Consider the following 27,310-nt stretch of genomic DNA (forward strand, 5'->3'; position numbering starts at 1 on the left):
TTTCATGTATAAATGAGACTATGGCCACTGAGGTAATTCCCAATTCTCAAAATGTTATTGTTTTGTGAAATCTTCATTTTAGAATCTCTGAACATTAACAACTAATTAAGACTTATCTAGAAAGGAAGATAAATTGAAGAGTCTGGATAAGCATCAATCTTTGACCTAAGGTCCCTGAAATCACATATAAATCAGTTACAATCACAGAGATCTCTCTTAGGCAATTCTGACCTGACTAGTTTTCAAGACAGTATTAATAACTTCTACACATAGATTATAATAGAAAGTACACTCACTCAAACTACACCATTGATACTACCTCTATGAGTCTGAGAAAATTACTTCAGTGTAATACAGTGGTTAGTGTACCTGGCCTGAAGTCGGGTCTGACCTCAGACACTTACTAGCTGTGGGACCCTCGCCGAGTCATAAATGGCAAACTATTCCAGTATCTTTGCCAAGAAAACCCCAAATTGGGTCACAAAGAATCAGATAAAAGTAAAACAACTAAATAACAAATTAGACCTCTAATGTTCCATCCAATTCACAAATTTATAAGACGTAATGCCTGAAAAGCTACAAACTTCAGGAGGGTTTCCCTTTCTCTGGAGTCTTCAATTAAAGAGTAAATAATCACTTGTCAGATTTATTATAAGAATTCATTTTGTGTATTATTTGAAGTAGAGGACAGCCAAGTGAGGTCCTTTCCAACTCTGTAATTCAAAGATAATAAACAGCTGTCCTTTTTTCTATGGAATAAATGGGAATTAACAAAATTAACCTAAAGTGGAACCACACAAAAAAACTGTTTGCTCTGCCACATGTATTCTTTTCCATAATTAGCCAGTTGATTCTTAGCACTAAAAAACCGAATTCCATGAGGGCCTATGATATCATCTATGTGGTATGTAAGAAATAAATATATATTCTTCCATTTGTTTAACAAGCACCTAATGAGCACTTCTGATGTGCAAAGCCTTGTACTAAGTGCTAGGAAAATAAAGACAAAAATAAAAGTCCTTGTCCTTGCTTTTTCCTCCTATTAAAAAAAAATTACATATTATGAATGTACATAGACATATTAAGTTCTAACATTGTAACAGAATTTTTCTTATGTAACCTTTTTCTTTGTAAATTGAAATGCTTGTTATTTGCTGATAAATATTAAGTTCCTAATATTTTTTAAAGTAGTCCAAGAAAGTCAGAAAAAAACAAAGCAAAACACAATAAAGCTTCAAGGTTAATTATTTAATTGTAATTTTCTTACAATATGAAAAGAACTATCAGGGAGAACCCAGGTACATAAGAACACTTCTACACTGACAATTCCACAATCAAAGCACAGGACTCCCTGTTTCGCTGCATTTATTTATTCTTTAATTAACAAATATTTAGTGACTGACTATGACATGCAAAGCATTGTAGGAAACAAAGACAACAATCAGTTGTAGATAACTTCACACTAAGTGGTATATCAAACATTTATTAAAACTACTAATACGATACAAAGAATACATAAAAACAAATAATTACAGTAGATACACATTACAAAAAGAGACATAATTACTTAAGTTTTACAAAACAAATATAATTTAGCTTATAAAGAATGTGGTATTATCATCCTACCACATCAGCATTATTCAGTTTTTTACAACAGACATACAAACAGCTATGTTCCTGAAATAGAATCACTTTACACACAATACAAATCACTAAAGAAACCCTTTTGTAAATCACATTATTATAATGCAAAAAAGCAGATTTTAATCCTATCTGTCCTAAATTGAGATTCATTTGTTAAAACAATTTTGAGATAATAAGATTTAATCTGAAATCTCTTTAAAGAAAGAATACATTTCTCAATATACACAAATATGTATATGTACACGTGTGTAAATATGTGTATATATACATATATACATATACATATATATACACACACACACTCACACACACACATATATATATATTCAACTGAGCCAAACATTTATATTAAGTCGCTCTCTTAAACATTTTGCTATTAATCCGTTCCTCATAGCTGGGAAAATTTTCATCCCAGCTAATTAGACAGTCTCTATTTTACAACAAAATAGCACTGGAATTATGACAAATTTGGGGGCTCATGATTCCCATATCTATGACTACACTTATATAGTATTCAAAATTTCTAATAAGCTAATCAAGTTCAATAATCCAAAAATGCTGCATAAAAGCAATATGTCTATATATTATTCTTATACTTTCAAGCACTTAAGTATCATATCCTGCTTTTCCAACATGAAATCATGCACATAAACATAAACACATGCACACCCACAAACTTTCAAGGAATTATGACAATAGTATATAAACACCAAATACTTTTAAGAAAATCAAATAACTGATACCAAGGCAGAGTTATATATGTTAATTTACTACAAAAAAGTCTTGAAACATTTTTCTTTCTTCCAAAGGTTTCAGTCTGCTTCACACAAGTTTGCATATATGGATTCTTTTCAAGAAAGAAATGTACGAACTGTACCTTTGATTATACCCCTGCAAATTGGGCATTTTCTTAGAGAAGGTGCACATTCTTTACATACTACCAGATGACCACAAGGAATAAATACAATAGAAACTTCTTTGTCCATACAAACTTTACATGTTCTTTCTTCCTGTAATCTCCTAAGCTGTTCTTCCATAGGAAGACCTACAAAGAAAAGAAATAATTTTAAACTAATAACAATCCTTTTACTCTTCATATAATTCTAAATTCTGGTATAAGTGAGCCATGAAGAATAAAGAATAAAGAAAAAAGAAAACGAACAGCACCTAGAGTCCCTTTTAAGTATTAAAATAGAAACTTGATCGATTATAACAGCTTTACCTGAAACATCTTCTGTTGGAATATACTTCATGTTCTTTTCCACTAGAAAAAAATATACAAACATCACCATACAAAATATGTCTTTTCCTCAAAATGAGACTATTTTGTCAGAGTAATGTATAATAACTGGAATAATTTAGACTGAGGAAATGTTATATTCATTACAATCAGTTATAACTCAATTTTGAAAATGATTTAAGAATATTCTATAAGTAATGAACTATAGGTTATGGAGGATATAGGCATAAATATGGCACATACCCTCATCTCAAGGAGCTTGCCATCCATTGGAAAATAAATGTGATACAAAGGGAAATGTTATGTATGCATAGGATAGATCTGTACAAAATGCAATGTTATATATGAGGGTGGTGAGACCACTTTCAACTCTTGGAATAGGAATAGTAAAGGCTTTAAAAGATGGAAAACAGAACGGATTTTATTATTCACATTATTCAGGAATGGATGAAAGCATGGGCAGGCTGGCAATATGGGATGGGGTAATCAAAATCAATTAGAATGCAAAGTATAAGAGGAGGCACCAGATTGTAGAGAACCACCATTAAAAACAGGTTAAGTTTATACTTCCAAGAAATAGTAAGTGAAATTTTTTGAGAATAGGAGAGTAAAAGAGCATAATATTGAGATTATATGACAAGTAGAATAAAGAAGGAATAAACCAGATATAGAAAGACTAGTTAAGAAGTATTAAAATAGTCCATTCTAGAGAAACAGGGATAGCTATAAACAGCACCAAGATACAACAGACAAAACTTGGCAGCTGAGATATGGTTAAAGAAAGAGTCAAAGAATAAATGGAGCCTACAGATTTTAAGACTGGTGAGCCTGACTTCAATCCCCCCCAAAATAAATAAATGAATGAATGAATGAATAAATAAATAAATAAATGAAGTCTAGAATATATTTTTAAAGTAACATTTAATGAGTATCTAGATAGTGATCTCAAAAGCTAGCACTAATTAGTGGTAGATTGTGCATATGCTTCCACACACAGAAATATGTGGGAAATAGAGCTGACCTAGACTTTAGCCAAATCTCAAATTATTCTTAGGGGGATTTCGGAGAGATATAAGCTAGATGATAGTACAATGAGATGAATTTGGATATGGCTAAATGGCCAGACTCATAATCATTAACAGTTCAAGGACAACCCTAAGCTTAATCATGTGCTGATAAATTGAACATTTTTAGCAATGATCTGTATGACCCAGAGATAGAAAAGATTCACAACAGGATTCAAACAGCTCTTGGTGACTAGGACACTGGGCTGAATCTAATACTAAGTAATTCTGTCTTATATTTGAATTAAAAAAACAAAAAAACAAAAAACGACCTGACGAGGGGAAGATTTATCTTTAAAAGAGTTTTAGTGTAGCACCAGCTCAATGTAAATTAACAGTATAATATGGAAGCCTTAAAAACTAATAAAATCTTTGCTGAGGCAATTGGGGTTAAGTGACTTGCCCAGGGTCACAAAGCTAGGCAGTGTCAAGTGTCTGAGGCCACATTTAAACTCAGGTCCTCCTGACTTCAGGGCTGGTACTGTAAACACTACTGCCCCAAAAACTAATAAAATCTTAACTATCTGATGTTTAGAATTAGGGACAAGATAGTCCTAAATTCTGACCTGATTAAACCACATTTAGATTATTATATCCCAATACTAGGCATCACAGTTTAATAAAGACAATAAAAAGTCAGAGAACATATGGAGAAAGGTCAATCAGAATAAAATTTTCAGATGAAAATATTTAAGGCCTTGGAAAAAAGGAAGTGAGGAACTGGGGTGTGATAGGGAAGAGAGGGGAAGAAGATACAAGAATAATAAGGAATAGCTAGTAATTAAATTTACCTGGAACAGAGTATCTGAATGATGATAATGTAAAATTAGGATGGGAAGATAAGAAAGACTGGAGCCAGGTTGATGAGGGCCTTAAATATTAGACTAAGGAATTTAAATTGTATCCTATAAGTAATAAAGAGACACTAAATGTTAATGAATAGGGTAGTTAAGGGATCAGAACTGTGCAAACAGATGATTTTCAGTTTTATGAAGGACAAACTAGAGATGTGGGAGATTCTAGTCATAGGGAAATTAAAACTATTAGAAGAATACAGGTGAAAGCATCAAATAAAAAAATCAGGAGAGAAGGGGCAAGGATGAAGATGAAGACTGTGATTTTGGATAAGCTAAATTTTCAATACCTGGAAGTTGCCCAATTGGAGATATCTTACAGGAAGCTTCAAGAAATGTCTCCTGAACAGTCAGAACAGGTAAGACTATCAAAAGTTGAAGTGTAGAAAAAAAGAATAGGGCCAAAGTAAAAACTGGAGAGCATCAAAATTTTGAGATAAAATGAGACAGTTCAAAAACTTTATGAGAACAAAATCACAAGCCAACAGAAAAAAAAAATATTACAAAAAAAGGGGGTGTGTGAAGAAATCAATAGGCTATAGAGGTAAGGAAGATGAAAACTTAAAATAAGGTGGTCATTAACTTCAGAAAGAGCCATTTGAATTGAGAGGAAGCAATTAAAAGTGAGGAAATATAGATAGTAAGGATATATGAAAATTCAGCAATGAAGTTCAGAAGAAAAACTTGGAGAAATAAACATATCAATATATAATTTTTAAAATTTTAAGTTCAGAAGAAGGAAAGAAAGATTCTTATTTTAGAATATGGAAAATGTAAGTATGTATTTTGTCTGAGAATGCCAGTAGAGGGGAGAGACTGAAAAGTATAAAACATATGAGGGTAACTGATAAAGGGCTTAAATAAAACAAGAACTAGCTCTAATAAAATACCAATTTCTTTTTTTTTCTTCGTCTTTGAGATAAGTTATATGGGATGATTCTCAGAGAAGAGAGCAATACTAGGAAAAATATTGGTGATATAAAAGAAAATCCAAAATATATCAATAAAACTTTATTGTTTAAAAAAAAAAAAGCCAAGGAACAAAATTGTCTTTTCTTCTAATATTGGAAAGAAAGAAATGATATAGATAAGTTTTAATTAATAAAGAACCACCACTGAAGGAATATATTTTGGATAGCTTCAATCTTTCCAAGTGTGAAGATATTTCTTAAGATTCAGGGAGAGGGGAAGCCAGGTGGTATAGTTCGTAGAGCACCAGCCCTGAAGTCAGGAGGAACTGAGTTCAAATTTGGCCTCAGACACTTAACACTTCCTAATTGTGTGATCCTGGACAAGTTATTTAAACCCAATTTCCTCAGGGAAAAAAAAAATAAGACTCAGAGAATTGGAAAATTCAGAAAATCTGAAAAATACATTACTAGAAGAGATCACAAAATTCTACTGACTGGGTCTATCAAAAATTATATTGACAATTTATGCCCTCAATGCTACATGACAGTTCTTTTACTTATCACATCATTTCTTTATCCCATCCCAATCAAAAGAATTTCATGATTTTTTTTTCAAAGTGTTCATCTGTATGGGAATTAAAAACAGGAAATGGGTGCTGGGAAGGGATAATGATTAAAAGACAGAAAAATCAAGAGTAGAAAAGGAATACTTTATTGAAATGACTAATCAATCATAGGAAAAAAGTAAGGCCACAAGAAAACTAAGGACTGGAAGAACAGCAAAAAAGCAAGACACCAAAAGTCGGGATGAAGAGAAACAATAATAAATATGGTGGAAAATTATTCAGGAAATCAAGAATCAGAAGAGCATGGGTTCATCAGATAGCACACTTTCAAAAGAGAAAAGGTTACATAATGGTGACAGAACAATCTAGAAGTGGAAGTTTAAAACAAGGAATACATTAATTTTACCTGTAGGGACTATGAGATAGAGCAGCAGAAAAAGAAGCCAGAATAGAGAGATCAATTAAGGATGACCGGCAACTTAACTAACAAAATAGGAGTTTCAAGGACAGAACAAGAAAGCACTAGCAGGTAAAGAATAGAGAGGGGATAACAGTACTGCCATGACAACAAAGTTATTCAATGTTGGGCAAAAAGAATGAAATTTTTCTTACATCTTTTGTATTAATTGATAGAGATCAATGTGGTAAAAACTTGTCAACTGATCCACTTTGTTCCTAAAATATTTTTCCTATAAACTTACCAAATAAATTGTTATACAACACAGAATCAATTTCTTTGAGACAGTTTTTAAAAATATTGGCTGCAGCATTTCCTTTGACTAAAATGGTATCAATCAGTTCTCTTGCTTGTAGAGACGTCTGTGTTTTTTGTTTAATAACATCATGTTCCTGCTCATTAATCACACCCGATGTTAAAAGACTATCCAGGATAGGAAGTACACAGGTCAAATGCTGAAACAGAGCCATTCTATTCTTCCGAATTAATGTCAGGTCATCTTTATTGAAAAGAGAAAAAAATTACATCAGACTTAAACCACACAAATGATGATTCCAAAGTGTGGAACTCCCAGTGTGGGGATTCTTTCCACCAAGATAGTCACAACCTGTGACCTGAGGCATGAAAAAATTTAATGACTTATCCAGTGTTACAAAACTTGTATCAAGTGGCAGATTAGAACCTTGAGCTCTACTCTACTCTGCTGCCTTTATTTCCCTATACATACCTTTTTTAGTCCAAACTTATGATACTATCAATATAAAAAAATCTTGTAGAAACTCTCAATTTACAAAGTAGCACTCATGTGTAATTTAAGTACAAATATAATAGGCACTCAAAAAAAAAGATGTTAGGATTTTAATGTTTCTATTATACATCTTTCACAATTTAAGAAGGTAACAGAACATGACTTTAAACTTAAAAAAACTTAAATAGTATTCTGCTTTTATATCTTGCTACTGTTACTATACTATTTTGTCTACTAATGCTATTTTTATATTTTCATATTTCCTTTCAACTGCTAAAAAAATTTATCTTATAATGTTACATAACGGTCAAACTTGACAGGAAAAGGATATCCTTTTTCATTGTCTTCAAAGCCATTACAAAAACATTCATTTGGAATTTCTGGTTTTGTGTGGTAAGGGTATGAAATTATAACAATCTATCATTTATATTTAATTGAAATTTCTACTCTTACCTTCACAATATATGCTATCACATTCAATTTCCAAACTGCATCCATTTCCTAAAGAAGCATATCCTCCCTCCCCAACCAGCACAATTTATCAATCTCATTTTTAGTGATAGTGAAAATCATGAAGAGTTCAACATCATAAGAAAAAAAGCTTCATATTACAGCAATATCTTATGAAAAGTGGTGCTCAGAATTTAATAAAATAGTAAGTCACAGAATATCAAAAGTTCGACAGAATTTCAGAATTTAGCTTGTCCAACCCATATCTGAAGCATAATTCCCTTTATAACAAGCTCAAATGGTCATTTCACTTCTGCTTGAAAATCTTTATGAAGAAAACAATACCCTGCCAAGACAACCCATACTACTCAAGAACTGCCTTAATTATTAGACACAATAAACATTTATTAAGTGCCTAATATGTTTCAAGCATTGTGCTAAATGTTAAGGATACAAAGAAAGGCAAAAGACAGTTCCTGCTCCCTCAGATTTCACAGTCTAAACTTGTAATAAAGTTTTTCCTATCAAATTTAAATTTCTCTCTCCTCAACTTTTCTTCATTGTTCCCAATTCTGTTCTCTAGGGTTAAACAAATTAAGTCTATCTCTTTGCAGAACAACCTTTCAAATACTTGGAAGACCACTATTAAATCTTAAAAAGGCTTCTTTTCTCTAGGCTAAATACTTCAGCTGTTTGTATATGGATAAACTCATTATCCTTGTGCTCAGGATGCTTTCCAGTTTATCAACATCATTCCTGAAAAGTAGCTACCAGAACTGAACATAACTTCAAAAATGTAGTCTGACCAAGGCAAATTATAGTGTGACTATCACCTCTTTAGTTTGGGAACATGATACCTCTATTGAGGCCTTCTAAATAATTACACAGAGCATTAAGCAATAAAAAAAGCCAAGATTTGAACAAAGATCATATGTGATCCACTTTAAGAGGAAATATCTAATTCAAGCAAAGTTAAAATAATTTCTATTTTTCTTTAAAGGAAGTATGATATATCCAGTCACTTTAAGGTACGGGTTTTTTTTGATTCTCAAGTTAGACAGAAATTATTATTTTTTCAGTTAATACTTCCAAGGGTAAAAATGCTAAATGCAATCATTAGCCAACTCTTTGAAATTATGCCTATTCCCTTTAAATTACTATATGGGTATAGAATGAGGAAATGAGATAATAGATACAACTTTAACAAGAAAAGCAGAATGCAATAAATAACCTACCATCCTTAATCATTCAAGTTGTTGCTTAAAAAGCGCCCCTCCCCTCATTAACACTATGTGTGTGGGTATGTGCAAATCCTTACCCTATATTATATCTATATCACTATAAATTTCTTTTATATATTTCTTGTTTTACTTTGCTTTAACACTTTTTTGTATTTTTCTTGTTTATCTGTAAATTTTTTCTCCCCAACTAATGTTGTAGGTTCTTAAGTGCAGACACTTCATTTTTAATGATCTCATATCTTTACAGACAGTGTAGGATAGTTGAATTTATCTAACGCATTCCAAACCCCACCATTTACTTTAATTATAATAGTTCCACATATGGATGTTGTACTGTCGGCTAATGGAGGACCTATATTTTCTTGATGTTCATTGTAGGCCAAAATTAGTAGAAGCAGCAGAGAACTGATCCACACTTTGTTTCATCTCAGCTTCGGAGGCTGAGTTGAGCACACAATCATCTGGGAAAAAAAAATTATGTACCAACACTCCTTCCATTTTAGCTTACGGCCTTTTCTTACTTTCTTTTTTTTTTTTCTTTTTCTGAAGCTGGGGTTAAGTGACTTGCCCAGGGTCACACAGCTAGGAAGTGTTAAGTGTCTGAGACCATATTTGAACTCGGGTCCTCCTGAGTTCAGGGCTGGTGCTCTATCTACTGCGCCACCTAGCTGCCCCCCTTACGGCCTTTTCAAATTGAAGAATTCATCATCAGTGCAGTAGCTGACTTTGATCCCATGTTTGATCTCACTGAAGACATTTGACAACATGGCAAAAAACATCATGCAAAAAAACATGGGGGCAAGCACACACTTGTATCACTCCACTGGTGACAGGGAAAGCTCGAGAGCATGGTCCATTGTCCAGAACCCACGCAAGGTTGCCATCATGAAACTGTGTATCACACTGATGGAATTTTTCTGGGCAACCAAATTTTAACATAATTTTCCATAAGCCTTCATGACTGACAATATCACAAGCTTGGCCTTGGTCAGATCTACAAATGTTGTATTGCAAACCTGGAAACAGCCATTAGGTCAGGATAGCTGAAGATAAGTCAGCCCTGCTACTTATGACTAATGTATAATCTTAATTAAGTCAATCAAACCTTTCTAACTAACCCTTGGTTTCTTTATCTGTAAAATAAGGAAAGATGAATTACAATTATCTCCAGTTTGTGATCCCATTCTGTATTCTACTCCACTAAAAAAATTTGCATATGTGTAATATTTATATAATTTCAAATCTTATCTCAGACTCTTTCTAGCTCTGTGATCCTGGGCAAATCATTTAACCTGTTTGCCTCAGTTTCATTTGCAAAATGTGAATAATAATAGCAACTACCCCCAGAGTTATTGTAAGGCTCAAATGAGATAGTAATTGTAAAGCAATTAGCACAGTGCCTGGCACATAGTAAATTTTTTTTTCCATGCATGCACACACCACCATCACCATCATTTCTTCCTGTTGTGATAAGCTTTCTTCTTTATCTTGCAAAGAACCAGACTTCCATTTCACTACCACTTCTTGCAGTCTCATCACCATGTCCCTTCTTACTCTCTCCCATTTTTCTCTCCCCTTTTATGTGATATTTTCACCCATTAAGATATAATCTCCATGAGTTTTTGTACTCATGAAAGTGGTATTTTTTTGTTTTGTTTTGTTTTAGTATCTCTGGAACATAGCACAAAGTAAACGCTTAATGTATTCATATACCATTCAAGATCCCATCTAGCTATAAATCCTGTAATTCCTGATAAATACAGTACTCTACACCAGAAGTGTCAAAAGCATGACCTCATAAGTGCAGCAGAAATCACATTAAAATGTAATTGGGAAATGTTTAACAAAATAAAAATACAATAAAGCAATGTTAATTTGTAGTTTTCTAAGTCAGCAAGTTACTCTCCAGGATTCATTTCTATTCCATTCCTATTGAGCTCAACACCAGTGCTATACACAAATCTTTTAAAAATAAAGTCAAAGGCCAAAGTCAATTACAATTTCTCTAACACAACTGTGACAGAATGAATGAACAACACTACCACAGGAGCAAAATGGAATTATGCTGAATAAAGCAAATGGGAATATTATTTGGGGAAATGGGAAAAAATAATAAGAACCTCATTTCATTATTTAGAATCTTATTTTTCAAGTAAAGGCATCTACAAGTATCAGGAGGGAAATAAATGCTACAAAGTTCAAGAAAACTACTTTTCCAAACATTAAAAGATTAAATTCTACATTAATTTTATGAACTATGAACAGATTGACTGCATGTGACTAAAAATCAAATACACACCTGATGCCATTTCTTCAGCTTGTCTCTCTTTCTCCTCCTTCCTTTTTTCATCTTCTGCATTGAGGAGATCCGATACAACTTCATTGACTGTTTTATAGTTTTCTCCAGTTGTTAAGATTTTACTCTGGACAATCTGCTTTACTAGACTTCTACTAAAGCCCATTTCCAAAGCAGCTTTAATCACTGGAGTGTTCATCATGACTGTATCATCAGAATTATTTTCTCCAGGTCCAAAATGAATAACTGTTTGAAAACAACATATATAGAAATAAATTTTAATTAATTAATTTAGATTAATTATAGCAATACATATAGATTCATAGAATAAATTAAACTACTATGAAATACAAACCGCAACAGGCAAAATAATAAAGAGGAAAGAACATCTGACTTGAAGTCAAATGACTTGGATTTGAGTCTCAGCTCTGTCATTTGACTTTGTATAAGTCACAATCCCTTTTTGATTATAAGACTCTCATCTTCAAAACAGGAATATCAACTGACTTACTTAATTCACATAATTATTTTGAAGATGAGAAGAAATCATTTATATGAAGGTACTTAGTGAACTATAAAAACTATTAAAGTATTACTTCACAATATATTTCTTACCTTATTCATTTAACATATCTAACACCTATTATGGGCAAGCTATGTATTAGAAGCTATAAAGGTTATAAATGTAAAAGATCTCTCTGCTCAATCACTTTACAACCTAGAAAAAGAGAAAAAAATAGTGGAGCCACATTCAGGATAACACAAGATTTAGCAGTTTCTATATTAAAGAACCAGAGGGCTTGGAATATGATATTTCAGAGGGCAATGGAGCTAGAATTTTAACCAAGAATCACCTATTCAGAAAAACTGAGTATAATCCTTCATACAATGAAACAGGATTTTCAAGCATTCATGATGAAAAGACCAGAGTTGAATGGAATGGATTTTCAAATATAGGACTCTGGAAAAGCATAAGGAGGTAATCAGGAAAGTATTATCATAAAGGACTTGAATAAGATTTATCGGTTAACATTCCTACATGATAATACTTGTAACTCAATAGAATTTTCTCATTATTATGGTGCTTAGGAGTTTTTATAGACAGAGGGCATGGATGTGAGTGGAATATGAAGGGATAATATCTTTTAAAAAAAATGATGAAATTAAGGAGAGAGGCATATACTGGGAGAAAAGGAGAGGGAAAAGTGAAATGGTACAAATTATCTCCCATAGAAGGGAAAAAAAGGCAAAAAAAAAAAAAAAATCCCCCGGAATAGATGGATTTACAAATGAATTCTACCAAACATTTAAGAACAATTAATCTCAATATTATATAAACTATTTGGGAAAAGATGAAGGAGTCCTAACAAATCCCTTAAATCCCTTTTACAACAAAAATACAGATACCCAAACCAGGAAGAATCAAAACAGAGAAAGAAAATACTTCAATTTCTCTAATGAATATTAATGCAAAAAATTTAAATAAAATACTAGCAAAGATTACAGCAATATATCAAAGGAATTCATACTAGTAGCATTTATACCAGGAATGCAAAGCTGGTTCAATACTAGGAAAATCATCAGCATAATTGACCATATCATTAGCAAAACCAATAGAAATCATATGATTATCCCAACAGATGCAGAAAAGATCTCTGACAAAACACAGCATCCATTCCTATTAAAAAACAATAGATAGCCCTCCCTCTACTTTATTTCTCTTAATAAGGGAGGAAACAGGAAGCAACATTGATAACCAAAACCAAAAACTAAAAACAAAATTTAAAGTTTTAAAAAAAAAAAAAAAAGAGGAACCAGTGGAACTTTGTAAAATGAAAAAAAAAAAAAAAAAAGAAAAGGAAGCTTAGAAGGAAACAAAGAAACAGAGCAGTTTGAAAAGTAAAGTTATATACTAAAAAAAAAAAAAAGCAATGTGAAATGGAAAACCAGAGTTTTATTCATGAAGAATTCTTTTGTGTCATCTTTGTATTTCAATGTATGAAAATGGTGTAATATGACAGAAGATGGGATTATAATTAAAGGAATAAGCAGGGCTGAGGAAAGATTATTTTGTGGGGTAAGCATTCAAGTTAAGACCCGCAAAACTTATAGGGAGAAGTAAAGTAGCCATGGAAGAGGTAGAGACCTCTTCTTTCATTTTTCATTTCTTTTCTTTCATTTTCAATGAAAGAAAAAAGAGAGTTAATAAAATGGTAAAATTCTGATCAAGAAGACAGAGAATAGGACCAAAAGCACAGTTGGAAAGGTTAGCCTTAGAAAAGAGAGGATTATTTTAGAAATGGGAAGGAAAGAGGAATAGAAGAGTAAAGAATACAAAGAAATTTAGTCTGTCTCATTTTATAGATAAGGAATTTAAGATCCAAAGAGGTAGTGACTTGTTCAAGGTCACTGTATTAAAAAATTATTTCTTGCTCTTGTCCCCCCAACTACCCCAGTCCTCTTTTGGGTTAATATGGTGTTATAAGCAGTCAATAGGAAGGGGCAATAGCAGGAAATTAGGCAAGAGCAAGTGAAGAAGCTGGAAATTAGGTTCCCAAAGATGAAAGGAGGATAATTTACAAATTGTATATTAAGCAAATTCACAGCAATACGTGCCAAATCTGTAGAAGACATCGACACGGCTGTCAAAGTTTTTGATCTGATGATATATAAATCTCAGCCAAGTTTCAGACATCTACAGAATATCAAAAGGTACTGGTATTTTAAGATGATATTGACATGTTAACTTTAAAGTTTTACTGATAATTCTAAAATTATTTGGACACATTAATGAATTAATCCCAAATAAAGAGACTGCTTTTCCTACCTTCATAAACCCTATAAAAATGATATCTCAAATCCCTACTCCCCCAAACATTCTTCCATTTTCCATGAGATCCATGTTGCCAAGTACTCTCAACTATAATTCATAGTTATGTGAGAGAATGGGCCTTTTCTCTCTCCCTTTCTTCTCCCTCACACTGCCTATCACTGCCTATCACCCTTACCATTTTATCCCAATCCCACACTACATTCCTTTTGCTGTTTTACCTATATATGTGCTTATTATTAAAGTATATCTGTGGCACTACTCCCACTGTCATTGTGGAATTTCCCAAAAGCCTGAGCAGACATGCCACCATTTCATAAATTATCGTCAAATACTACTACTAATAATGACCTAACAATAATGACAATAATAACAGTAGTTAATATTATGTGCCAGGTTCTGTGCTAAGTGCTTTACAAATATAGCCTCATTTGATTCCCACAATAACCCAAAGAGGCAAATCTTAGTATCTCCATTTGATAGATAAAATTGTGATTGATAGGTTAAGTGACTTGCCCAAGGACATAAACATATCAGAGTCTGATTCTGAACCCAGTTCCTCTGACTCCAAATCTACTGTTCTGCTATAAAACATTGTCTTAGGGAGAATCCATTGAATGGCCTAGATCATCCTAGTAAAAGAAAAGCCAAAATCATCTAGACACGGTGAATCTGAGGAAGTAGAAAATGTATGAAAATGCTCTCTGTCCCAAATTTAATTTTTAATGTTTTATTTTAAAAAGACATGGCTAGAGGAAGATTATTAAAATAACTACAAAGAAAAATTCCTATATTTACATTCAAAACAAAGTATAACATCTTATGCAATTCTTTTCCCTCCCCCTCTTATTGCCAAAGCTAACATTACTAATATAATTTTGGTAAAAAACTTGGTTAAAAAAAAAAAAAAAAAGTGAAAAGTAATTTTGCAGTCACTATCTCTTCTGAAATACCTTGTTCCTTTTCATAATCTGACATTTAGCTAACAATGCAAAACAATATGTGGTATCTTTGCATGTTTTTATGTTCTGCCTGTCTAACTACAACAAAGAAGTTCGGGAACCAGTCACCATCTCATACTTCTCTGCATCTATCTTACCTAAGAGCTTTGTGCCACATGCACAAAATAGTTTGCAATAAAAAATGTAAGCCTGATCCATCTTATTTTTCATTTAATTCACAATTCCATTACATACTTTCATTCTTATTTTTTTCAGGCATTCCTTATATAAATTCAAAATATTATTTCACGTACTTGGTAGATCAGCACTTTCATCCCCTGGAGCATCAGAAGTTGACAACAGCTACAGAAGATAAGACAGAAGAAAATAAAGTAAATTTCAAATTATCTGCAAATAGTAAAAATGACAAGAATTCAGTACCTAAGCAATCATCAAATTTTGGCAAAACTTCTAAAAAGAATGATAAAAATGTATTATGTGTTTTTGTCCCAAAAGTTTGAGCTTAAAAACTTAAAACATACTAAAACTTTTGAGAAATTATGTATTTATAAGACTGTGTGTATGAATATGTGTGTGTTGATAATAAATACTGAATTCTATCATATGATCCCATTTATAGCTGCTTTTAACTAGGCCAAGTATAGGCAAGATGAGGGAACACTAAATATCCTGCAGAGAAAAGAGTTTGGGGGGAATGGGATTCTCCTTATAGTTTCAGAAAAGCTTGGAAGTGGCTAAAATTTTAAAAGTATGAGAATATTTTATGTTCAGCTTAACAAATTTTATTTAATTGGCTTATTTTATACAGCTTTATACATGCATCAGGTAGTGTAAGGCATGACCTTGGATCCAAAAAAGTTTTATCAATAGAACAAAAGCCCTAGAGGTTCCAAGTTAAGATAGCCTTCTCATTTCTGTCCAAAATTAAGTTTGTGTCACCTAGGGACTAACAATGTATGGAAAAAGTAACTATCAAGTGGATGTACATTTTTGATTGCTGCCTAATGTAGTGAAGTCTGTTTCTATTCATGAGGAAGTATATTCATGCTGATGAAATCATCCATCTAGCAAAGTGTTCTTTCTCACTTATTTGGACCAATACTTCAACTCTGTGATAAAGATTTGAACCTTAGCCACCAAATTATCATTTTAAAAATGACTTTTCAAAAAAAAAAAAAAAAAAAGATGAGGTAAATGATATCCTTTCTCTAATCTCCACAAAAATTTAAAAGTCAATCTATTGAGTTGTCACCTTTAAAACTTAAAGAATGGCAATTAAATGAAAATTAGTCAATCAAAGGAAAAAACTACTATTCCTCATACTTAAAATTACCCTCAATTTCTTATAGATTCAGGAAGGAAACTTTATGATGTTCTATGAGTTCAAAGCACAATATGAACAATATTGCTATTTTTTCTCTAACACTAAAATCATATATTTCCATAGCTATCAGTTAAGAAGTATTATCAGTGAAGATAATTAAAATAACGTTTTACCTGTTCAAGAAGATGAGGATACCTAGCTTGAACTTGATCAACAAACTCTTGTCCTTTCATTCGTATCAAGTATTCACACCTAAAAGATTAACAGAAAAGAACATTCAAAAAATTTGTTTCATATGGTAAAAAAAAAAAAAGATGATTCCAAACAATTTACTTAGGTCTAATTTGGATCTTAGTGTTTTGGAACACTAATGTATATAATTATGTATTATGAGGCACATTTCACTTTTAAAAATAAAATCTTAAATATTTAATATTTATTCCCAGGCAACAATTTAGAAATGAGAACAATTTAGAATTGGAGAAATTCCAAAAAAATTTAAATGGTGAAGGGTCTTGAATCCATGCCATATGAAAATTACTTAAAGGAACTGGTAATATTTAACCTGGAAAAGACCCAGAGGACATAGAATGGATATCTTCAAATATTTAAAGGTGTGTGAACCTGAAGTTGGAATGTATTCATTCTAATTGGCCTCGGAGGGATTTAAATAATAAAGAGATAGATTCAGCCTTTATAGAAGGATGTCAAAAATGTTTTTCTTCACACTTTCCATTTAAAGGTTTTCAGAAGCTAGATTATATCACTAGTTAGATTGTAGTACAAACTAAGGGAGGGAAAGACGGTTGAGGTTACACTAAATCACCACTGAGATTCCTTAAGACAATTTTTTTTTTAATTAATCTTTATCTTCTGAGACACTACCTCATACTTATTACATTGGCTAATAGGATAGAAAAGGAAAATGACAAACATTAGAGGAAATGTGGAATACTTTTGAGCTATGAGAGATGAGTAGAATGCTCTGAGAAAAATCTGAAGTGTCCAAAGTAACAGCAATAATATAAAGTGATCAGCTGTGAATGCCTTTGCTATTCTCAGCAATACAATGATCGAAAACCTCTTTGAAGGACTGATGATGAAAAACTATCCATATGCCCAGAACTTATTGTGTCTAAATACAGATTGAAGCATTCTTTTTTCCCTTAAAAAAAAAACAAAAACAAAAACAATTCGTGTCTATATTTCCATGAATTGCAATGGAAAAAAAAAAGTATCTAGTGGCTAGCTTTCCACTGCTATTCTTTATAACCTATTTGAGGAAGGGAGGAGGGGATGAAAGGGGAAAAAAGGAATAAAGTAAAAAAAGGTGTGCAGCAGAGAACAACTTACAAGGAAGTAAAGATGGACTTCCATGAATATAATTTCTTCTACTAATATATATACTTTCATGAACTGGTAATTTATTGTTACATATTTTGGATTCTCCCTGATGTTCCCTTTTATTTTGTTTTGTATTCCTTTTCTGTTTCTTTTTTTTTCTGATTTTTAAAAATAAGTTCATAATTTATAGATAAATAATTTTTTAAAAAAGATAATGATTTAGATGGAATATGATTACTCACTGGTAAAATTTAATTATCTGGAAAAATAGCATTCCTTCTCCACATATCAGTGAAACTTAAGGCTAGACTGCAGCACAAAGAACTGAACATGATCAATTTATAAGTAAAATGTGAATTTAGCAATAAACAGGCTCAGCTTCCCCAGCTAAACTAAGCCTCCAAATAAAGGAGACAGTTCTCTTTTATATTTTGGGGAGGCTAGAAGGATAGATGTAAGGAAACATGGTTAAAAATTGGGTAATAAGAGCTAACAGCAACAACTCAATCCTACGACTAAGAAATGTTCACTGTTTTAAGTCTAACTGTGAGGTTAGAGATAGTGGACCAGATTTCTTTAGAAAACAAAATAATCATTCTTCAGAGGTGACAAGATGAGTGGATTTCTAAACTAAATAAGACAAGTGAAATTATGAATTAAGTCCAAAAACAACAAATCATGACAGGCAATTACAGAAGAAAATCAATTAACTGTAAATGGGATCAATTTTTAAAATCAACATATAGATGCATGGATCAAAAGAGAGCCATTACTTTGTTGAGAACTTAACTATAGGAAGATAAATTGTTCTTTAGCTCCAACTACACTTGATGGAGGAGAAACATGGTCAGTGGTTTTCCTGTTATGCTTTATTTTTCTTTCTGGTTTGAGAATAAGAAATTTGAATCTGCTTTTCCATGAGAAGTGTTCTTTTACTGAGGGCTGATTAAATAAGTCACAGACCTCTCGTGTTTGAAGATCTGTCTGAAGAAAGGCTTCAAGGCTCTGTCACTGCTTTAGTTTGAAATAGTCCCAGAGCAGATCTAAGAAGTTTGAAAGTGAATTGCTTGTCACTAAAAGCACATGACATTTCCATACCCTGATAAGGGTAGCTATGTACTGAGAGTTTATTACTTCAGAAGGCCAAGAGTAGCAAAAAATCAGCTAACTACAGCAGAACTATGAGGGCCAGAGAAAGAACAGATAGAAGAAAAATGGTTTTGCCTAGCTGGATTCTTCTTGAAAGAAACCAAGAATCTCACAACTTGCCATCCAGAATTGTGAATTGCCTAGGTGCAAGGTTTTCTTATTTGTATCCCTCCTTGGCAAGCTTCCATACGAGTGTGTGTCAGCTCTACTTCATGCATACTATATGCTTTGATGGAGAATATAATTCAAGTTTATGGTTGGAATATCATATTTTGATTATTGTTTTTGTCTTCTATGTAGTAAATATTTTGATTATTCCTACCTTTGCCTTCTATTGAATAAATGATTATTCTAAAAAAAAAAAAAAAAAAACAACACCATAATCAATCTGATTGAAATAATCAGACTGATTATGGTGGGTTTTTTTGAGCTTTATTTTAATACAAATTTCAATCCAATGATTCATGTAAGCCTACTTCTCTTAACAGAATCTTGTAAAGCAGTCATCAGAATACTTGCCTTGGAAACCATTTGGCATGTTCCACCCAAGGATCATCTCCAGATTCCCAACACCGCAATCCACCATCACAGCAAAAGCATTTGACATCATCATTTCGACCTAATAAAAAAGTGAAGCAATTTACAAATTTATAAATAAAAACAATGGTTAAGATCTATGATGAATATTTCATCTACTGCTTTAGGTTTCTTACCTACATAATAAAAGCCAGCACTTGCAAGCTGCTCTGGATGGACTGGAATTTGAGGTGGCCAGGTCACAAAGGTTTTCATACGGGCTGCATGGGTTTGCATGCTCAGATTAGAAACACTGAATCTTGATGTTTCTTGGGTATGATTCTCCAGGAAAGGACAGTTAGGAAAATGTCTTCGATGTTCTGACATGGCATCATCTTTTGGCTCCCAATTACTCAGTTTCCCACCACAAGCAAAGCAAGCTACCATGTCTCCAGGTCCTATGTAGTAAAAACCAGCTCTTGCCAGATCTAATGGTGACAGAAATGTCAATGGCCATGTCTGATAAGTTAGAATTCTGGCATCCTCAGTACTCATTGAATAACTATAGGGGTTGGCATTCAAAGGGGACAAGTCCTCAACTGCTCTGGAAGTCACTGGCTCCAGTGGGAAACTGCAATAAGAACCACTGAAATATCCACTCTGTCCTGAACTGGAAGATAATGAACGTGTGGCATTATTCAGTGAAGAAGAAAATGTGGACTGAGAAGATCCCAGGTTAACAGCAATCAAATTCTGAATAAATGCACAGCTGGGATAAAGCTGTTTATGTTTGTCAATAGCATTGTCTCCTTGTTTCCAATTATCCAGCATTAAGCCACAACAGAAACATTTAACTCTGTCATTCACACCCGTGTAATAAAATCCAGCCCGAGCAAGACTCCTTTCTGAGATTGGAACATTGACTGGGAAAGTAGAATATGTAGACATTCTGTAGAGTTCACATGACAAATCATATTTCATTTCATTTGCTTCACTATTCATCAAACGTGATAACAGCACACCATCCTCTACCGCATTCATAATTGAGTATTTTGGGAACAAAATGGGACAAGTCTTTTTCTGGGAGGTAGTTTTGTGCGTGGGTTTATAACACTAGTTTTATATTTTGCTAAAAACATAAAAATGAATTTTTTCATTTTTTACACTAAAAAAAAAAATGAGTAACTTTTGTGTTATTGAATGTCCAGCATTAAAATTATATCAAATGACTTCTGTAAAAAGTAAAGTAATTTTCCCAAGTCACCTGAATGACATCTAGTATTGTACTTTAGATTTAATTAACTCTTTCAGGCTTATAGGGTCTTTCATCATCCTATTGCTTATTTATTATAATGCTACCTCAATGGAATGAAAGTTGATGCACTTTTAAGGATGTATATCCTAAACCCACATTTATGTAAATATAAACATGAGCATTTCTATATTCAAAACATTCTAAGTAGTACAAAAAATTCAAATTAACTAAACCTGATCTAATGATGACAGAAAAGTCAATGTGTATACTATATTACAGAAGAGTAAAAAAAAAAAAAAAAAAAATGCTTTACATCCTATTTAACTCTTTATTTTCCTAGAGCCATTTTACAAGAAACCAAGAATATCTTAAATATTTGAAATCAACTTCATAGTTTTAGAAACATTTTAAACTATATTGCTAAATTGAAGCCATGCTTGAAAAGTTATTGCAATGTTTTAAAATCTGGCATTCTTTAACTTTACTTTCAAAGCTCAACACACATACACTTGTATAGTAAATAAAGATCGATATGGTTTCATATGACCAAATTTTGTTTTCCTTCTATATCTTGTCACTGCTAAACTGTATACAAATAGTTATTTTTTTCTGTTTTGAAGTAAAATGTTGCTGATTCATTCAATGCTTTTGCAGTATTTGTTAAGTATTCTATTTCGCTATAACTGGTACTCAAATTTTCTACAATTTAGAACTACCTGATGTTACACTTTTCCTACATATCAAATTTTTCTACAAACTTCAAAAAGGTGTTTAATTTCTAGAACAGAAGCTTTTCTTTGCGTTTAAAAAATTAAACTATAGGATGTTCAAATGGGGACCACATATATAGAAGAGCTATCACTTTTACCAAAGGAGATATATATATCAGGTCACAAACAGAAATATCTTACAGCATTTTCCTATATACTTAAAAATTGTTGCCATACCAAAAAAAATATTATATAGGTATGTAATGCATCATTAACTCTGAAAAAATCCTTCTAAATAAGCTTTTGTCATTCATATATATAAATATATATTCAAGCACAAAACTACCTCCCAGGGTTTAGACCATGTCCCTTTAAAGAATTCTAGGTCTCCATTCTAGAATTTATTATTCTGAAGAAAATGAAAATGTCTACAAAAATAGTCTTCTTTGATGTAAGATCTGAAAAGAAAACAAATAAAAAACACTATTTTAGAAAATATAGTATTTGTTGATATCAAATAGAACTCAAAAAACCTGAAGCACAGAAAATTGTAAAAATAACTTCATAGAAAAAAAGATTTCAATTTCATTAATTTATTAGCAAAATGTACTAACTTCACCATGGGAAATGACTGGTAATGTAGGCAAAAAACAAGAAACTGAGGATAGCTTGCTTCCAGAAAACATGGAAAATAACAGGAGAAATCCTTTCTACTTGTCTTGATAACTTCCTTTTTAGGTTTATCATCCATATAATGCTGCCTAATTGTAGGTAGTTCTCAAGATTTTGTCCTGGGCCCTTTTCTCTTCTCTATTCTACAACTAGTTAAATTCACTATCTCACATAGTTTTAACTAGCAACTCTATACAGATAACTCCTAGATCTATATTCAGTCTCCCATGAGCTTAACTAAATATGACAAACTGAACTCATTATCTTTCCCCTGAAACCTTTCTCTCTTCAAATCGGCATTTCAGTGATCCAGATTCATAATTTCAGCATTATCCTCAATTCCTCACTTTCCTGAACTCCACTGAGCCAGTCAGTTGTCAAGCCTTGCTCTTTCTACCTTCAGAACTTCTCCCCTTCCTTGTACAGACAGACCTTGTACAGACTTCCACTTGTACAGCCACCACATTGTTTCAGGCCCTCCATCTCTCACTATTATCAGTGCAAAGTGGTTTTCTGCCTAAAGCCTCTCATGGGGCAGTGGACAGAACACCAGCCCTGTAGTGAGGAAGACCTAAGTTCAAATCTGGCCTCAGACACTTAACACTTCCTGGCTATGTGACCCTGGACAGGTAAGTCACTTGACTCCAATTGCCTCAGCAAAATAAAATTTAAAAATAAAGCCTCTCATAATTCTATTGCATTCTACACTGTTGCCTTATAACTATTCATGTGACTCTTTGACTTAACCACTCAAACTCCTCTGTTGAGATTCTAAAGTCTTACAAAATGACTCCAATTGCCTCAGCAAAATAAAATTTAAAAATAAAGCCTCTCATAATTCTAATGCATTCTACACTGTTGCCTTATCACTGTTCATGTGACTCTTTGATTTAACCACTCAAACTTCTCTGTTGAGATTTTAAAGTCTTACAAAACCTAGATTCAACCTGCCTTTCTGGCCTTGCTGGACATCATCTCTCCTTTACTCTGCAATCCCAGTCAAAAATAGTTTTTTATTTTTTATTCACTTCATTCCAGAGTTTTTGTGCACTTACTGTTCCCTATGCCTAATAAATAAACTCTTTAAGATGGATTCACACAGTAAATGAATTGAATCCTTTCCTGATTGCCTCTACTAGTGTAGTGCCCTCCTTTCCATGGTCACATAAATTAAACGACTTTGGATGTTATCTGTGTTCTCATGTGTGTCCTTGTGTCTATCTGTATGTATTAAAAAAATTTTTATTGCTGCCTATGTGTTTTCTTCTTCATTAGAATGTAAAGATCATTGTGAATAGGAATAATTTTATTCTTTGTCCTCTTCTCCCAACATCTAGCACAATGTCTGATACATATGTGGTAGACATTTGACTGAATAACGCATACACAGGAGGTGCAGTTGAGGCAGTTGTGGGAAGCAGTGGACAGAGCACTAGTCCCGAATCAGAAACACCTGAGTTCACATTCAAACTTGGAGATTTACTAACTATATAACCCTGGGCAAATCATTTAACTTGCCTGTCTCAGGCACTGTTGTGAGGATCAAATGAGATATTCTTATACGCTAAATAACACATATTATTAATATATGGTTAATATATTAACATGTATGTATATTATAATACATATTAATATATACTTAACAAATGTTTGTTTCTTTCATTCCTTCCTACTGGGCACAGAGTTTTCCTGTTCATAGGAACCATCCTACCCATCTGGTCAATGTGTTCTATATGTGCCAGATACTGAGCTAAGCACTGAGTACACAAATGTGAAGGTTTAAAAAATGTACACTGATCTCTCTCCTAGCAAACAGGATAAAGGGATTAGAAGTACATCTTATTCTTCTTACTATCTGTGTGATCCTGGGCAAGTCATTTAAATCTCTCAATCTCAATTCACCACCAGTAAAGAGAGAATGTTGAATCAGATGGCTTTACAGCTCTATATCTAGCATCCTGTCATTTCCCTGCTTTCTAGGTTATCACAAAGAAGTTTTCCTTTAAAAAAGATAGAATGCCTTTACATAAAAACAAAGATGAAAGGATATGATGAGGTAGAAGAGATTCTTGGTCAGTTTGGGGAGGGAAAAGGGAAAAAATAGGACAAAGAAGATAAGCTACATACTTCCATTTAGGCAAAGTTATTAGGCTTTTCCCATGAGGGGAGCTGGATCCCTTGGGGTGAAAAAAAAAGCAGCAGCAGCTGCTTCTCACCCAAGGAACAATGATACAGATCCATAGTTGAAATCAAGGCAGAAATGCTTTTGGAAATTCTTTTTAATTACAGCTTTTTATATACAAAACACATGCATGGGTAATTTTTCAACATTGACCCTTGCAAAAACTTCTGTTTCAACTTTTCCCCTCTTTTCCTCTCCTCTCCCCTAGATTCTGCATTTTGTTAAATACTATGTACAGTCATGAGCAAGAAACTAAAGACTTTTTGATATTTTCATCACTATTGCTGTTAAGAAAGCATGAGTTTCAAGTGAAGCAAATGTGGGTCAGTAAAATACTATTTTCAAACAATATTTGGATTTCTCAACCACACCTTAAAATAAAGAAATGAATTCTTGCAAGGGACAACATGAAGATAACATGTTGCTAGAAATGTAGCTTGAAAATTCAATAAAAAGGATTTTAAACTTAAAAGGGGAGGGAGGGGAGTGGTCAGCTAGATCTAGTGGATAGAGCACCAGTCCTGAAGTCAGGAGCATCTGAGTTCAAATCTAACTTCAGACACTTGATACTGCCTAGCTACATGACTCTGGGCAAGTCACTTAACCCCAATTGCCTCAGGAAAAAAAAAAAAGGGAGGGAAAAATATGTATTTCTACCAAGTTTCCGAAGAGTTTCCACAACATAAGATAGAGTACAAGTAGAAATAACTTGTAATTCAAAAGGAAAACAGCCAAGAAAACAATCTTCAATAAAACTAATGATCTTAGGTGCCTCTACACAAATGCACAAAGAATGAGTAAATGTAAAATGAACAAGCTAATATAGAGAGCCAACTCTGGCTTAAGATTAATCACTGAGACTTTGCAGGAAGTGGTTCATAACTGGAATATGGAGGTCAAGGCACAAGTGGAGTAGCATATATTTAGAAGACATTCATTTATATTCTTGTAGAGAAATCCAGGAAAAAGAAGGAAGAAGAGCAAAGAATACTTAAGTTGAGAAGTTTACTAGTGACTACATGGACAGGAGAAAGAAATATCAGAGTAGAGAGAAAAGAGATCATAAGCCTAGAGAACATGACAGGAGACTTCAAATTTCTAAGTATTTGCAAAGAGTTCTCTCTCTGCCCAAAACAAGTCCAAAAAAACTTCTTGGCTTGCCTTAATAATAATTTCACTCCCTCAAAAGGCTAAAAGATTAACTTATTCTGGAACTGATTCTTACCAAGACGGAGACTTCATTTGTATTCAAATGAAAGTTATAATTTTGTTCAATTCTGTCATTACACCTTATCTATAGAAGTAGTACAGTGTCTTGCATATTTACTGAGTACTTACTAAATAAGATTAGCTCAAAGTGCAAGTTATTATCATCATTTTAGAGATGAATAAATAAGTACAGAGGCTAAGTGAGATTTGCTCAATCACAGTTTCAAAATCACAATTCAAACAGGTTTCTAGCGTCCAATTCCAATATCATTGGTGCCTGTCACATAGTAAACTTATAATAAATGCTTGGGGGCAATTTTAAAAACTATTCTAAAGTACACCTTTAATTTAAATTATACATGCAATCTCCTATCCTAATAAGTGGAATGCCAGTGAGACAACATTCCTCCATTTTGAAATCACAAGACCTAAGGTGGATCCCCTTTTGTGACAATAGAAAAGTCAGTTCACCCCTTTGGCCATCACTTTCCTGCCAATCAATCAATTAATTATTAAGCACCTACTACTTGCCAGACCTTATTTTAAAAAATAACAAAATGTCTCAAGTTTTTAACCAGGGACCCATGAACATTCAAAAACTTTATTTAAAAAATAATAATAAATTTTTTTCTAAATTCAAAAAATTAATGCCTTTATCTTATCCTATAATAGAAATTAGATGGACAAACTGAATGTCCAGCAGCTACTCAGAAAAATTTAAATAAATATAAGCCACTTTCCTTTAAAAAAAAACTTTATTAACTATTTCAACATAATTGACTTCTTTTATCAATTTATATGTATATGTATATGTGTATATATATATATATATATATATATATATATATATATATATATATATTTCTTTTTACTTTAAAAACGATACACACCCACAAGGACGAGACTAACCTTAAACAAGATGACCTACAAGGAGATCATCTCCCGGGGTTCTTCCGTCTCTAAAATATTAACTGTAAGGGCTGCCACTACGGATAAGGTTAAGAGAGGGGGGCCGGGAGGATCGGGTAATAAACATTCCTTCTAGGTCTCTAATACCAAACGAAAGCTTGGCAAACACACGAGAAAACAAGCAGTCAAGTTGGAAAAACACTTATCAAAGCTCCTACTGCGTGAAAGAGCAGCTTTCCAAGAAGGGATTGGGTATTCCCATCAACGAGCATGGAACACGGAAAAAGAGAAAATTAAAAAAAAAAAAAAAAAAAAAAGGCGACAGGGAAATGCCCACAAATTTCGTGGACCGGTGAATTTCCTTCTTGGGACAGCCCACACTAGTCCAAGGGCTCGAAAGAGTCCGGCCTAAGGGCCCGCCCCTCTCCGGCTGTCCTCTCCGACCCCCAAAAGCGCTTCTGCGAATAGGACCCCGCCCCGCCGCCACGACTCCAGCCCCGCGTTCCCCCAGGTCTGAATACTCACCTTCCCTTAAGCCCCGACCGCTGGGATCCGGGTAGGAAAAAAAGGCTGAACTCACCGCAGTCCCCGGGGGGCGTGGCTGGCGAAGGGAGAAAGACTGATCTGACTTCTAGGGCGGCGCCTTCCGGGCCTTCACCCGTCTTTCCCGGAAAACTGAGGTAGCTAGGAGTCAGGGCCAGGGGCAATCCTTAGGTCCGCACCCCTCCCAGACACAGGCGCCCCGGGCCCTCTCCGGGCGGAGGCAGACGCCGCACT

The 27,310-nt window shown here is 33.3% G+C and overlaps 1 protein-coding gene across 5 annotated transcripts; it reads right to left on the bottom strand.

Annotated features, from left to right (window-relative positions):
- Positions 1–1,233: 1,233 nt before the first annotated feature.
- On the bottom strand, positions 1,234–27,310 carry LOC141563400 (baculoviral IAP repeat-containing protein 2-like). 5 transcript variants are annotated; one of them, XM_074304406.1, is made up of 9 exons: positions 27,059–27,310; positions 19,794–22,019; positions 19,600–19,699; positions 16,761–16,839; positions 15,557–15,605; positions 11,475–11,717; positions 6,981–7,235; positions 2,867–2,908; positions 1,234–2,689 (listed from the first exon to the last, which is right to left on the bottom strand). In XM_074304406.1, the coding sequence occupies exons 2-9, from the start codon at positions 20,635–20,637 to the stop codon at positions 2,496–2,498; spliced, it is 1,806 nt and encodes a 601-aa protein (XP_074160507.1). In that variant the 5' UTR covers positions 20,638–22,019; positions 27,059–27,310; the 3' UTR covers positions 1,234–2,495. The 5 variants fall into 5 exon arrangements, with proteins under 5 accessions (XP_074160507.1, XP_074160508.1, XP_074160511.1 ...); XM_074304407.1 differs by having other exon boundaries at positions 27,114–27,268; XM_074304410.1 differs by lacking the exon at positions 6,981–7,235 and having other exon boundaries at positions 27,114–27,268.

Source organism: Sminthopsis crassicaudata, chromosome 3 (assembly GCF_048593235.1).
Source record: "Sminthopsis crassicaudata isolate SCR6 chromosome 3, ASM4859323v1, whole genome shotgun sequence".
Taxonomy (NCBI): Eukaryota; Metazoa; Chordata; class Mammalia; order Dasyuromorphia; family Dasyuridae; genus Sminthopsis; species Sminthopsis crassicaudata.